The following is a 15,792-nucleotide window of genomic DNA, read 5'->3' as shown; positions in this document are numbered from 1 at the left end:
GCCCGCGTGCGACAACTACTGAAGCCCGCACACCATAGAGCCCATGCTCCACAACAAGAGAAGCCACCGCAATGAGAAGCCCGCACACCTCAATGAAGAGTAGCCCCCGCTCGCTGCAACTAGAGAAAGCCCGCGCGCAGCAACGAAGACCCAATGCAGCCAAAAATAAATAAATAAATAAATAAGATGAAAATGGAATCGTGTCATAGAAAATGGAGTGTGTGAAGATCCTAGAATTCAGCTGCCCACCTCTGGGCAGAAAAAGAGACCTGCCGATGGATAAGAAAGAAATTAAGCAATAAATTGAGAGTGGGACATGATCCATTTGGAAGCTGCAGTGCTCACAGGAAGTGCGGGCTCAGGGCCAGGCCTTCCAGCCATTGACTGCAGGGGTTCTGCCTGCCTGGGGCGGCCTGAACCTGTTGGATTTCAGCGATTCACCCCTGTTAGAGCTTTAGCCCCTGGAAACATTCCTGAGATGCCTTCTGCTGTGGGCTTCTCTGTCCTTGCAGGCCGATTAGCTGATAAAGATGATAAACACTAAAGGTTAGGGAGAAGGCACTTTGCAGAGAAAGGCAGGTCCCTGGCCCCAGGCTTCGTTCTCCAGCTTTCCCCTTTCCCAGAATGAAATTGGACTCACTGCAAATGCGCAAGCTAATGGGCTGGAAACCTCTGGCAGGGAGGCAGGCTCACTGGCCCGTCTGGGAGCGGCAGCCCTGGTCTCCCAGGAAATGAGTTCACTGTATCCAGCTCATCTGACTCCGCCTTTGCTCTAGGCCACAGGACTTCAGGGTGGACAGAGGAGGCCAGCTAGATGGCTCCCCCTACTGGGAGACTGACTCAATACCCCGGAACTACAACCCCTGAATGGGATATTTAAGACACCCCATGGACTTTCCTGGGACCCCACAAACACCTTTGAAGAAAATACTCACCTCGGAAGATCTCTGGGACTTTAGCTTCATCCTCAGTAAATTCGGGGAGAGGGATCGTGAAGCGTTCTTTGCCCTTCAACCAGAAGGTTGTTGGCTCTCCTTTGCCCTGTGGGAAGCAAAGGAGAGCTGGTGAATCACAGAGCAGGAGAGGTTGCCTGTCAAGTGTGGTCTCCCAGCAGACAACTCAGGTCGCCCTTACTCGCTTCCTGAGAACGTTGTTTGTAGCCAGAACTGCAACCAGGCAGGAGCTGTCTTGGTGAGGGAAAAGCTTCATCACAGATGAAATTGTGATCGTATCCTTGGACTTTGCCGATAAGCCTAGATGGACAGTCGGCGATGGTCTGTGGGGTGAGGGCCAGTGGAGGCTAAAGTCTGTTGCAAAGAAAATCTTTTTAAAATAATAAAATCTACTGAGCTCTTACTATGAGTAGGGCACCAAGTGAAACACCTCACATACAGGTTCAAAACTAATCCTCACAGCCACCTTTTGAGGGCAGTATTATCACCATTCCCATTTTACAGATGATAAAACTAAGCCCCCAAATGAGACAGCTAGGAACAAGTGGGACAGGATTCAAAGCTAGGTCTACACTGCTGACATCTAGAAAAATCTTCCTCTTACCTGAAGTCCGTTGATGAAATACATCATGCCAGAGCCAGACTTAGCAAACTGTGGAATTGAAGGTACCTCCTCCCTTTCACTTCTTTCCCTGGACCCTGACACCCACTCAAACTCCCAATGTCATAGTAACCGCTCACCACTCCCCCTGTGAACATCTCCAAGATGCTCTTGAGAACATCTCAAGAGGAGTACTACCACCTCCAGAAAGCGCAACGCTTATCAGAAGGATGAGAAGGTATCATGGTACGTTTCAGTGATGGACAGGAAACCAGGATGGAAAGGAAGGCAGAGAGAAAGGGAGGAGATATTTAAATGTGTAGAGATGAGGTCCAAGTGCCCCCAGACCAATGGGCTTCCATCCCCTCCACCTGGGCACTTTAGACTCAGGAGAAGGGAAGTAGAAGAATGTGGACATTATAATTCCTGGGCTTATATTTGCTGTTGCTTTTGTGGGAGACTAGACTGGGGTGTTCAAGCAGAAGCCAGGAGACCAGTGTAGCAAAGAGAAAGGAGGCATCACACAAGAGGTTGGTCTAGGTTGGAGACAAAGTCACAGATTCCATGTTTGACCATTTAAGGGAATTGTACAGTCCTCTTTGGAGGAAGATAACCTCACAGTCATGAGAGCCTCCACATGGACCTTAGTGGTCTCCACAAACCACGGCATGGAGATTCACTCATCCCATCAAGTTCCTCAATATCTCCTTCAGGGACCCAAATGGGGTGGGGTGGTGGGGGTGGGCACGCATTTGGTCCGGTCTTACCTTGACTGGAATGGTGCCTCTCTTTTGCAAATCACACCCTCTTAACGACAGCAGGGCGCCTGCAGTGCTCTGAGAGACCTGAATCCGGAGAGCTGCCAGAAACCAGTTTTAGCCTAGTCATCACCTTGGTTGTGAATTTCATATGGATGTCAGTGGGGCAAGGGCTGCTGTGGGGAGGGAACACTACACACATGGCTCAAGTTCTTGGACTGCCAGTACCTCTCACGAAGCAAATCACAGACAACCTCTCTCACGTCTAGGACACGTGGACTGGGACCCCAACCATCCAGGCATTGCTGAGATGCTGCTGGGTGTTGTTCAAGCTTTAACACATTCGGTTTAGAAACAGAAGACAGAACGGAGTCCTATGCAAGTTGGTGTTCCTGATGGTGAGGGCAGCTGGGGTCCTCAGGCTCCCTGGGATAGTACCAGAGCTGGGATGTACCACTGAACATGTCCCTTGTAACCAGAACTGCAACTAAAGTCAGGTGTGGAGGCTACATCAGCGTTTCCAATTTCATATTTTGTCCTTGAGCTCTTTACTTACAAGCTAAGAGAGACGTTTAAATCTGGATTTGAGACTCAGTTGATTAACTTAGACAACAAAGTAATCAGAGGGGAAAAGATTTTTTGTGTGTTTTTATATACTGTGGAAGATATACAAATTCAAAAGAATGTTAACCTAAACTTTTCAAAACTTAAATCACGGAGTAATTATTCTTTCCAGCTGATAAATATCTCAGCTGATAAATGGCATATAAGTGTCTAGTAATAATCAATACAATAAAATTATTGTAATGCCAAAGCATTTGATGTCCCCGGGAGTTCCCGCCCATAGATTTCTTTGGCATCGCCAAAACTATACAGCAGGATTGGCCCATTACTACCTACAAGCCAGATCCTGCCCACCACCTGTGTTTGCAAAATAAAGTTTTATTGGAACATAAACACACCCAATATTTACATGTTGCAAATTGCTGCTTTCACACAAGAACAGCAGTTACATAGTTGCAGCAGAGACTATAGCCCCCAAAGCCTAAAATATTTACTGTCTGGCCCTGTTTAGAAAAAGTTTGCCAACTGCTGCTCCTCATTTAAATGATCTTACTATATGTGTACCTGACTGTTTAGGATGGAAAGTCTTGGAAGGAGATGTCATGTGTGTTTACATGGCTCCATCGAGAACACAGTGCAAAAACCCATCTACAAAGCTTGTGACCAGTGTTGCCTGAAGTGGATAATGATCTTATCCTCCAGATGGAAAAGAGTAGACAAAATGCAAATGGGTCTTCTAAAAATACTCTCTGGTTAAAGATAGGGGACCGGAGGGACAGCGATCGTGTGTTTGCAAAGTGCTGTAAACGATACCCACGCAAACTGCTACTTTCCATTCTGGATGCCATGTTCACAGAGTCTCCAAACAGACAGTATCTGGGCATGGTGATTCCGACCACGCCAGCCACCATGGGACCTGCAAAGGGAAGGACAGAGGGTCATGACCAGTCTGCATTTCCCAAGTGTGGGACTCCACAGTGCAAATCAGGTCAACAAAAGCAAGTCAATAAATATTCGTGAAGTACCCTCTGGGGGCAAAGCCTGGAAATAGACCTCAGAGTTTACAATGAGGCAAACTACAGAACCCACAGACTTTTGGTGGGAAGCAACATAATCAACTGTTATGGACTGAATGTTTGTGTGTCCCACCCCAAGTCACATGCTGAAGCTCTAACCTCAATATGATGGTATTAGGAGGTGGGGCCTTTAGGTGGTAGTTAGGTTTAGAGGAGGTCGTGAGAGGGAGGGCTCTTAGGATGGGATCAGTGCCCTTTAAGAAGAGAAAGAGACGAGAGCTGTCTCTCTTCCTCCACCGTGAGGATGTAGCCAGAGGGCAGCCCTCTGTAAGCTGGGAAGAGGGCTTCCCCAGAATCCCCCATGGTAGAATCCTGACCTTAGGCTTTCCAGCCCCCAGAACTGTCATACATGTGTGCTGTTTAAGCCACCCAGTCTATGGTAGTTTGTTATAACAACCAAACTGACTAAGACAGAAATTAATGACAATGTCATTCATGCACTGGAGATGTAAACAAAGCATCCGTGGCACAAACATGGGAGTCATTCATCCTGGTTAGGAGTCAGGTTTTATTTTAGTTAAGCTGTGGAGGATAAGTAAGAGCAGGTCTGGCTACATCGTTTGCAGGGCCCGGTCTCAAATGACAATAAGGGATCTTCCATTCAAAAATTATCACGAATTTCAAGGGCTTCCCTGGTGGCGCAGTGGTTGAGAGTCCGCCTGCCGATGCAGGGGACATGGGTTCGTGCCCCAGTCCGGGAGGACCCCGCATGCTGCGGAGCAGCTGGGCCCGTGAACCATGGCCGCTGAGCCTGTGCGTCCGGAGCCTGTGCTCTGCAACGGGAGAGGCCACAACAGTGAGAGGCCCGCGTACCGCAAAAAAAAAAAAAAAATTATCAAGAATTTCAAGACAGGGCTTCCCTGGTGGCTCAGTGGTTGAGAGTCTGCCTGCTAATGCAGGGGACACGGGTTCGAGCCCTGGTCTGGGAGGATCCCACATGCCGCGGAGCAGCTGGGCCCGTGAGCCACGGCTACTGAGCCTGCGCATCTGGAGCCTGTGCTCCAGCAACAAAAGAGGCCTCGATAGTGAGAGGCCCGCGCACCGCGATGAAGAGTGACCCCCCGCTTGCCACAACTGGGGAAAGCCCTCGCACAGAAGTGAAGAACCAACATAGCCAAAAATAAATAAATAAACAAATGTGGGTTTAAAAAAAAAAAATTAAAAATGGAATCCTTTAAAAAAAAAAAAAAAGAATTTCAAGACAGTAACAGAATGGCATTAAACCAAGTACACGTCACTTCTGCACAAGTCACAAGCCCATGAGTTTGAAAAAAACAGAACAGATCAAAGGGCATTTGATGCAGAGGCATGGAGGGAAAGCAGCCCAAAATAAACGTCCTGGTTTGGGGGCTCCTCCTAATTTGGGTTCAACACCTTGGAGTCTTTGTTTGTCCTTGTTGTTACCAAGCAATCTGACTAACTAGAAATACACCTGCAAAGAGAATCCAATCTTTTCTTTCCCCTGGAGATGCTATCATTTGATTTCAGGGTTCCTAAATTAAGCCTCAGACATAGGATGTGAATTTAGAACTACCTGCTGCTCTATCTGGACCACAAGGCCACCTGCCCTTAGTGCTGTCTACCGGTGTGGAGGCCAATCCAGAGCTTAAGCTTTTCCTCAGGCATGTGCCCAACCTGGAAGTGGATGGTGGTACTGAGAAAGTACAAGGACGTCGTGGCAATCTCATCCACGTGTTGGGTACCATTCCGGACGGGAAGTCCGCTAGCCACCATGTATGCATCTCCAGTGGTTTCAACCTGAAAATAAAGCAAGAAAGTGGCCTTGTGTTCATCATGAGGGAGGCTGGGGGTGATGGTGGGGTCAGAGACAAGGCCCCTCATTACTGATCCTGTTTGAGGCCACATCCTTTGAAGGGTCGTACTCCCTGACTTTCATTCCATCCAAGTCCCAGGATTTCCTCAAGTTCCTACTCTTGTCCTGGCTCCTACAAAGCCTTCCTTCCCTCACCCTCTTCCCCACAGTCTCTGCTTTCTTCTCTGAAATCTGAGAGTGCTGGTGATTATATTTCCCCAACCCTAGTTCAAAACCAGTTAGACAGGCAGCAATACACTGATGGAGTAGATCTTGAAGGATCACATGGATCCATCAAGTGAAATCCATCTTATCCAAGCTGAACTGTCTTCACTCCACACAAGGGCTCTTAGATACAATTATACATATGCTTATATTATACAAAATATGTATAAATGTATGTACCTGCCTGATCTGTTCTCTTTTTCCCCAATCCTCCTAATAAAATCATCTTTCAGATCCTTCATTCACCACAGAGAATAAATGACAAGTGTAAGCATAAAGTTACAGCCCCTTCCAGATACATTTGCTTTTCAGCAGAATCCAAAGATGATGTGGAAGATGTGGCATTTCAGGCCTTAGCCAGGCAATAAGACCACGTCTGCTTCCTGGTGACCCTAACATTACTCAAAGCCAACAAGTACACAAGTCTAACTGCTTCTAGGCTACCTCTCCCCACCATGGGCACATCCTTTAGCAATATAAACTGATTTTAGCATTAGTTCATGCAAAACATAGCTAAGAAGAAAACGCTAAGAGGAAATCCCAGAGGAGCCTCGTCTAAGCAGAGGAGCTTCCATTTTTGTTGGGTGAATGGGATCTGCTCTTTGTGATTACCTGTATCATCCTTCCTTCTGCTCTTGACCAGAGGCAACATCTTTGGGGAATTTGGGGGGATAACCATTGAGGATGTGTTGCCAGGGGACATAACTGCACTGTCCCACGTCTTCCTGATTCCAGGACCACAGGCAGAGCCCTGCAATCATGGTCAGAGCTGGTAAACTAGTGGCTGCCCACCAGGTGCCTGTGAACATGGGCACCTTGGAGTCATGATAAAGTGGCCTCATCATCACCACCAGTGAATGAAGCCAACTTACTATTTTGCTCTCCTCCCCTGCAAAATTCATTTTTCACTCTAGATGACCCTGTTCATACATCCTCAGTGCAGCACTAGGCGGGTGGTTGCTGTCTGACCTTTAGCCATGAGTCTGATAGTCTAAGCTTGGGGGTCTATCTTCACCTGAATTGCTAAGGGCACAGCAACAGAAGTGAGACTCATGACAGATCCAAAGACAATCTTTAAAGGAGAGTAAATGTGAGCCTCTCTGAATGTGGAAAAAATATATTCAGGAGGGAACTGGAGGAATTAACCAGAAGAAGGTCAATGCCTGTTTTAGAAATGTGTTTACTGTGAGATAAAATAATGGAAGGAAACAGAGGGAACAACTGATGATTCTTGACAAGCACCTACATCTGTGATGAATCAAGCCCTTTTCCAAGAAAACAAACAGGAATCAAATATTGAGTTTCTGCCATGAATTGTGATAGACTGCCAGCCTGAAATAGAGCCTTCCTCCTGGCTGTGGTCTAGAGCTGGATTAATCCTCACTCATGCCCGGAGACAGCCTACAAGGGTCATGTGTGTCTCCACAACCCAGGAACCAGGTGTCTCACCTTATACACATCATAAGTTTTAATGATGTGATCAAATAAACTGTACAGGTCCTTAAGGAGCTGCACAAGTTGCAGCGGGGAGCTGAGAGAACAGAGTTTTGTGAATCCAACAATGTCAGCAAAAAAGATTGTCATGGACTGAAAATGCTCTGGTTCCATGGCTCTTCCAGCTATGAGCTGTTCTCCAGTGAAGCTGAAACCAGAGAATAGGATCGTTTTTGAACAGTATCATTCATCTTGTCTCCTATAGACCCCTACAAAGTCTCCCTGGTAGATCTTTTTCTTCGGTGGGTTAGATTTTGGGGTAACAAAAATCCATCATCTAGAGGGATTCTTTTGACACCCATTTCTCTGCCTGCATTTTCTCTAAAGAGATATTTGAATTGGTGGGTATAAATTCGGGGGTGGTGGTGATAAGCAGTTCACATAAATGCCTTTTCAAAAAGATTTTCTCCCTGAGGGAATTTCATTTGCCGCTATTGGTTATAGAATTTGATTTTAACGACTCAGTCTGCAGATGTGGAAGCAACTGTAAACAGTCATCGATCCACAAATTAACATTTCTGCTTCTATCAATCAATCTCACATTGACACATTCAAATCCCCAACCCCATTTGTTTGTCAAGACACGTAAGAAGGGTGCTGGAATTTTAACAGCAGATGCTCTGCTAAGTGTTTAGAGAGTTCACAGGTGATAACAGAGCCAAAAATAAGCAAGTTTTGAATCTGAAGTTATTGGTGCCTATTGTACTGTGCAAAAAAAGCATTTGGGCAGACGTAAAAATCTGAATATACTGAGGGTAGTAATTAATTGGACTCCTGAAACTAGAGCGCCATCTAGTGGTCCCTTTCTCTTGCTGCATCCCCTATAATCTATCGTTTACAGACTTGCATTCTCTAATACCTGTGGATTCCAGGGCCTTGCCTCTATCTCCCTTTACAAGGTGTACCAAATTACACACAAAATGCTTGACGCAATTTAGAAGAGACTAACATTCTCTTAGAAAAAGAACACAGGAAATAATCTCTCATGTGGGGTCTCCTTAAATAGAGATGGTGTTGCTTCCTGGTTTGTCAAGGCCCCTGCTACTTTGGAATACCTGGGCAGCATTGTGGACAGAAGCTGATCCACTTTCCTCTTCTCGGCCATCAGCTAGTTGGTCCTCTCTTCCACCACCTCCTCCAGGTGATTGGTGTACACTTTCAGCTTGCTCACCCTACGGTCTAGTACATTCATGTGGCTTTAAAAGAAACCAGAGATTTAAGTCTTTTTCCAAAAACTTTAGGGCCACAGTGGAGCACAACATCCAAGTATACATTCCAAGACAACATGTTTCGCCCTTAAGGTTTTCTACTTAAGGGTTGCCAATGGACAGCAGTGAAATGACAATGGCCAAAAGGCCGCCTGGCAGGACAGAGCCTGTCTTTTACCAGCCTTGTGATCTTGAGGGGCACCCTCGAGCCTCAGTTTCTTCATCTGGGAAATGAGGATAATAATACATACCTCACAGGGTCATTCTGTAGATTCAGGGAGATAATGAGTACTAAGGCTGTGTCTGGTACCCAGTGGGCACTCAACAAACAGTAGACTTCACTGCCCTCCCCATCACCCCCACTTCCCAACATGCTCCATGCCAATCGTCATGGTCATGCAGAAATGTAGATTTCAGGATGGGTCATTCTTTTCTTTTTAGAAGGCAACACCAGATGTTTTCTTTTCAGATGACAGATGTAAGGGGCATTTCTAGATCCTGTAGGCTCTTGTTTTAGAAGAGTCTTCAGAGAAATCATTTAAGTTTCTCATCTTTTAGATGAGGAGACTGAGGCTCACATAGGAAATGGGCTTACCTTAATATTGGGGACCCTATTTTCTAAGTAAAAAGTATTGACTGACCTGAGACCTACTATTTAAAACTATTTTGATGTGGAAAATGCAGAATACAGGGCTGTTGTGTTAAGAATGTATAGTGAAATGGACAAATTAAGAGGAGATGCCTGACTCCCAGCCAGGGCCTTCTATCAACTCAAGCTACTTCTAAATGGCTGTGCCTTCTTACATTCAATAGGTCAAAAGATGACACCATTTATCCTGATGTGAAGCTCCTACTCAGAAAATTGTTCGAGAGGCATGAATAATTTAAATCAATAACCTACTCTAAGGTTCGTGAATAATTTTTTTCCCACAGTCCAATCCCAATGGATTAGTCATAAGCCCTGGAATGTTGGTTTGAAAAAGATTCTGAGGCCATGTAAAAATTCCTTGGGAACGAGAGCCTTGATTGCTAAGTGGTATCTGGAATGGACAAAGGAGGGCAACAAAAGCGCTAGTGTCTGATTCATTCTTGTATCATTTATGAAATAAAGGAAGACTTTTTACCACTCGACTTCAACCAGCATGTAGCACAGTGCTTTGTGTATGGTAGGCACTGAGTGAGTATATGATGAAAGAAGAAAGGGAAGGAAGGAAGGAAGGAAGGAAGGAAGGAAGGAAGGAAGGGAGGGAGGAAGGGACACAGAAGCAATCATAGTCATATAGTTTTTAAATTCTAATGGTTAAATAATTAGGAGAAAACGTCTGCTGCACATCTAACTCATCCTCCGGGACTGGCTTCCCATAACATTTTCTTGATGGAAGGGAAAGTGGGCCTTTTCTCTGGAGATTCATCCCAACATGCCTTCACCATGACCACCATCTTTTCACTTCCCTTCTCTTCTGACAGGGAAGGTCAAAGTGGCACTGATGCCCTGGGGTCCTTGATTTGGCTGATGATTTCTGAAATCCATTTGGGGTTTAGGTAGCTAAATGTCTGAGCTTTGTGCCATTTAGTACACTTCACTTTAAACAGACATGTTTTTAAATTTGTAAATTGAGTTTTTAAGTAAACTGAACAGATTAGAATTTCAGAGAAATCTGAATATTTTACAAGAAATATTAGGAATCCTCCTGGAAAATGAGGACTCTAATGTAAAACATATAAGCACAACCTAATTAATCTTTTTTTTGATTAAGTTCTTTTCTAATAGAACTTTTCTTGAAATGAAGCATATCTTCACGTGATTTCAGGAGTGTGTAAGCATTTAGTATTAGAAATCCGCAAAGTGTGCTTTACGCAATTTGCATTCCATATAAAATGTTACATAAAAGTTATTTTAACAAACAATAAATGTTAACTACTATGTCCCACCTGTGTGTCCCACTTTGTAAACGTACTTTCTTTCACTTCCTCATTGGCTTCTACCGACATTTATTAAACATTCTGCTTAACCAGGTTTTGTAGAGGAAATAATATTTTGAGAACAATGTATATGTGTTTTGGTAAAAAAAAAACACTGTGGTGTAACAAAGTGAATGAATCTTAAATGTATTACGAAGTATAAGAAGCCAGTCTGAAAAGGCTACAAACTGTATGATTCTGTTTATATGACATTCTAGAAAAGGCAAACTTATGGAGACAGAAAATAGCTCAGAGGCTGCCAGGAGTTTGGGGAGGAGAAGTTGATTAGGGGAAGCACTGGGGATATTTTTAGGGTCATAAAATTATTCTGCACGATATTGCATTGGTGGATCATGACACTACATAGTTGCCAAAAGCCATAGGACTTTACAGCACAAAGAGTGAACCTTAAAGAATGCAAATTTTAAAATAATATCAGCTGGGAGATTGGACAACTGCAAGACAGAATGCAGACTGTGACAAAAGAATCTGTTTTACAAATGTGTGACCTAATCTCATCGAAGGGAATGGGGGTAAAATGCCGACGTAAGTAACTTCTGAAACAACTAGAGACGGTGAGAGTAAAGTCAAAAGGAACTACTCAAAACCACTATACTCCAGTTGGTAGAATCGCCTCTCGGAGCGGGTACAGAAGAAGAACTCTGAAACTACTGTATGCAAATACTGGGATTGAACAAATAAGTAAATGGATGGCAGATGGTGGGAGCCAGGATTCTCGCTGTTGGAAAGGGAGGTTATGGATCAGTGATGGGCAGAGGCTAAAGTAAATGAAACATGTGATAATGACATTGGAGATGTCACTATGAACCCATGTTTAGCTTAATACAGATACAGATGGGTAGATAGAGATATGAATGTGTGTATACATATGGGTTAGTATATACACACATATTATCTTGCTCTGTCCATGAGAGGGGCTAGAAGCAACAGCATCCCGGTAGCAACAAGCACATCTAGTGTCCAGGTGTTCATTCTCCAATACAGGAGCCAGGGCTTCTTAAGAGAAGCAGCTGATTCTAGTATTGGAGCAGGGAAAATACAAGATGAGGCTAAAGCGTCTTATACCCCCAGAAACTAAGGAAGCACAAAACAAAACACTGCAATGGGTGTATGTCAAAGTACACAGAAGCCAACTGAAATTAAATGGTCAAAGATAAAACAATTTGAGCCACAAAATAAATAAAGAAGTATTAGATTATAACTCAAAATATAAAATAACTATATAATATAATAAATTATATATAAATATCATAAGTGAAATATAATAGGTAACTGAATGGATAAATAAATGGGAGAGAATAGACAAAACGGTAGAAATAAATTCCAAATAATTTATGTAGATATTTCTCCATTCAAGGTGGTGGAGGAGCAAACACCCCCATCCTTAGGTGAAGATTTCACGTCGTGACCTCTTTCTTACGGGGACAGTATAGGAAGAGGGGAAATCAAGTCTCAAACGTTAGTGGGCATCAGAATCACCTGGGGAGCTAATTATACACAGACCCTGGGCCCACACCTCACCCCACCCCCACCCCCACCCCCACCCCCAGTTTCTAGTTCAGAAGGTCTGCAGTAAGGCCTGAAATGTGATTTTCTAACAGGTTCCCAGATGAGCTGCTCCTACTGGTCCAGGGACCACGCTAGGCCAGTGCTTCGCACACTGTAGATCTTCAACAACACCTGGGATCTTGATAGGAAAGCAAATTCTCAGGCCTGACCCCAGACCTACTGAGTCAGGAACCCTGAGGATGGGACCCAGCAATTCTGGTTTAACAAGCCCTCCAGGTGATCCTGATGCCCATTAAAACGTTTGAGAACCATTGATCTAGTGTGGGCAGAGAATCCGCACAGTTTCCAGCACCAGGATTGTTGGCAGGGGTGTATGAGAAGTTAATGGAAGGGTGTGTTTCTCCATAAATTAGGTGCACATCGTACTTTTCCTGGTTGTGGTCCTGTGTATCTATCGTCCCCTGTGACCAGCTCTCATTTACCCTGGTAAGCAGAAGACTACAATGAGGGGGAACTATACTGCTTGTCCACAGCGTTCCCACACCTTCCCCACGCCCCCAGCTGGCACAATCACATGGCAGCTGAGCTTAGCAAGTGTAGGTGGGCTCCTGCCTGGGTTCAGTGGAGGGAAGATATGTCTAGCTGCTGGGTTCCAAATTCAGATGCCCCTGGATTTGAGATTAACCTTTTAGGATGTCTCATGTCTGCTTCATTTAGCCACAAATTAGAATCAGAATCTGCTTTCAAAGCAACTAGCACACTCAGAAAGCCTCCTGACTTGAAAAAGTCTCCAGGGAATGCATGATGATCTAAAGATGAGACTTGGGATAGGCCACTGGGGATGAGCTAGAAATGGTAGGCAAGGCAATAAAGAAGAAATAACGGGAAAAAAATCAAGTGAGAAAGGTGGGCTGGGTTTACATAGAAACACACGCACACACACACACACACACACACATCCCTATCCTCTCTCCAAGATAGTGGTTCTCCACCTGAACTGCATGTTAGAATCACCTGGGGAACTTTTTAAAAACCAGGATGCCCAGGCCATACCCCAAACGAGTGACATCAGATTCTCTGAGTCTGAGATCCAGGCCTCAGCAGTTTTTAAAGTTTCCCAGGAAATTCCAATGTGCAGCCAAAGTGGAAAATAAAAGTGCCAGGGGGTTCCACCTGCTATACATTTTCTTATCAATTTTGATCAAATTTTGCTTCACCTCCCATTGCTTTTGCCCTTAATTCCCTCATGGAATGTGTTAAGAGACAACCTGGCCAAAAAAACAAACCTGAATATATCCTTTGTAAGTAGAAAATTGGACACCATTTATAAAAAAGTTTAAATATGTTTAAAATACATTTACCTTGGGCTTCCCTGGTGGTGCAGTGGTTGAGAGTCCGCCTGCCGATGCAGGGGACGTAGGTTCGTGCCTCGGTCCGGGAAGATCCCACATGCCGCGGAGCGGCTGGGCCCGTGAGCCATGGCCGCTGAGCCTGCTGTGTCCGGAGCCTGTGCTCCACAACGGGAGAGGCCACAACAGTGAGAGGCCCGCGTACCGCAAAAAAAAAAATATATATATATATAATTTTATTACCTACATATTGAGGATTATATTCTATTACTATCTACATATAATGGTTCTATAATAATAGATTATATTTATTACATGCACTTAAGGGTCCTGTTTGAGCACTTCACAGGGAGAGGCAATGAAATGAGGAACATTGGAAAATGCTCATGTCCTTCACTGTGTTCTTAAGAGGTTACGTCAATTATTTGTATGCAGTAATGAAGCACTATTAGAGTCAGAAGACATGTTCAAGTCTAGACTTTACCAGTCAGTCTCTTCAAACAAATCACCTGGGGGCCTCGATTTCACCATCCGTGAAATGGGTCTGCCTTAGACGCCTGCTACTTGAACGACGTCCCAGGGAACAGCAGCAGCAGCATCACCTGGGAGCTTGGCAGAAATATAGAGTCTCAGGCGCTGCCCAGACCTACTGGATCAGACTGTGCATTTTAACCTGATCCCCAGGAGATGTGTGTGCTTATTAGTCTGAGAAGACCTGTCCTTGTCAATTGTTCCCAGCCTTGGCTGCACATTAAAATCACCTGGGGAGCTTAAAAAGAATATATCAATTCTAGGGCCCCAGATATAAGAACCTATACTAGCTGCAGATTACCTCTCACACAAACCAAGCCTGCGTGTGGAGGTGAGTGATCAGAATGGAGGAAGAGGGCTTAATCTGAAGGCTGGCTGAGGGAGCTCCGTCCTCAAGGCAGTGACGATTCTTATTGAGCAAGGAGATGAGGGCGGGGGGTGGGGATCTCTCACAGTGAAGGAACTCAGGGTTTTAAACTGCTCCCAGGGAGTGGGGACAGAGCTGGGAGACAAACCCAGGTCCAGTCGCCTTTGAAGCCCAGCCACTTCTAAACCACTAGTTTTACTGTTTCTGGTGCCCTGGGTGACTGTAAGAGGAAGGTGGGGGAGGAAGAGGGTAAGTAGAAGCATACCTATTCTTCTGGCACCATTGCCAGGTTAAATGAATCACAAGCCCAGCTTGAGTCACACGGTGTGGTTACGAGAAGTCACCGGCCCTCGGTGCCCAACAAGGAGGAATGTGAGGAGGGCCCCTGAATGGACTCTTGCACCCAGAGCCCGGGTCCTTGGGCCTCCTGGGCACCAGCTCCGGGACTCACCTCTTCCTCCAGCAGTGACGACACGCTGAATCATGGTCGGCTTTAGCAAGAACCCCGAGCTAATATTGCATTAGAAATACAGGCTAATACAGAAAGCAATAAGGAAACATTCAGGACACTGGGTACACCACGCCCACCTCACCCCGTAACAAATCAGGAGGCTGTGTTCCTTTATCAATCTGCGTATTTGTTTTTTGAGATGACAAAGTTGAGTCACATTTTGGAAGCACAACTCACTTAGCCAGACAGGAAGGGCCTGGGTGGGGCTCCCTCTGGAATGTTTCCAGTGAGGTTCCAACAGGCTGAGAGGTCTGGTCTTGAAATCTGGGGAGACCTGTGTCCAAGCCAGAGTTCTCTCTGACCTCATGGAGACCTTTCCATTCCACAGGACTCTCCCTGACACACACGACTGTCCCTGCCCTTGCTCGTGCCAGGCTCACCCCTGGCATGAGACGTTCTACATTCTGGTCGCTGCTGACCACCCCTGACATCCAGGTATATTGGCGGAGCTCCTTCCATTAGGACAAAAATAACATGTTTCAGGATGCTTGGAATCCTAGGAATGTAGTCCTCTCCAAGAGATGGCACACATCTCTTTTGTTTTGGTTTGGTTTGTTTTGGTTTTTTTTTTTTTTTTTTGGCGGTACGCGGGCCTCTCACTGCTGTGGCCCCTCCCGTTGCGGAGCACAGGCTCCGGATGCGCAGGCTCAGCGGCCATGGCTCACGGGCCCAGCCGCTCCGCGGCATGTGGGATCTTCCCGGACCAGGGCACGAACCCGTGTCCCCTGCATCGGCAGGTGGACTCTCAACCACTGCGCCACCAGGGAAGCCCCATCTCTTTGTTTTGTTCTATTATATTTTTCTATCGTGATGGAAATGTCTGACTTTATGTATTCTGTTTTCTGAGAAC

The 15,792-nt window shown here is 45.4% G+C and overlaps 1 protein-coding gene across 1 annotated transcript; it reads right to left on the bottom strand.

Annotated features, from left to right (window-relative positions):
• Positions 1-429: 429 nt before the first annotated feature.
• Positions 430-14,916, bottom strand: LOC308623796 (guanylate cyclase 2G-like; the record flags this gene model as incomplete). The annotated part of the gene is given in 11 exon segments (XM_081246490.1): positions 430-521; positions 936-1,041; positions 2,322-2,413; positions 3,694-3,792; positions 5,536-5,710; positions 7,440-7,632; positions 8,540-8,592; positions 8,596-8,680; positions 10,035-10,165; positions 10,169-10,212; positions 14,883-14,916. Coding segments are annotated over 11 exon segments (1,104 nt in total).
• Between the last annotated feature and the right edge of the window lie 876 nt (positions 14,917-15,792).

Source organism: Mesoplodon bidens (genome assembly GCF_964165515.1).
Source record: "Mesoplodon bidens genome assembly, chromosome: 1".
NCBI lineage: Eukaryota > Metazoa > Chordata > Mammalia > Artiodactyla > Ziphiidae > Mesoplodon > Mesoplodon bidens.
Note: the sequence above shows the minus strand (reverse complement) of the source record. Positions and strands in the feature narration are given on the sequence as shown.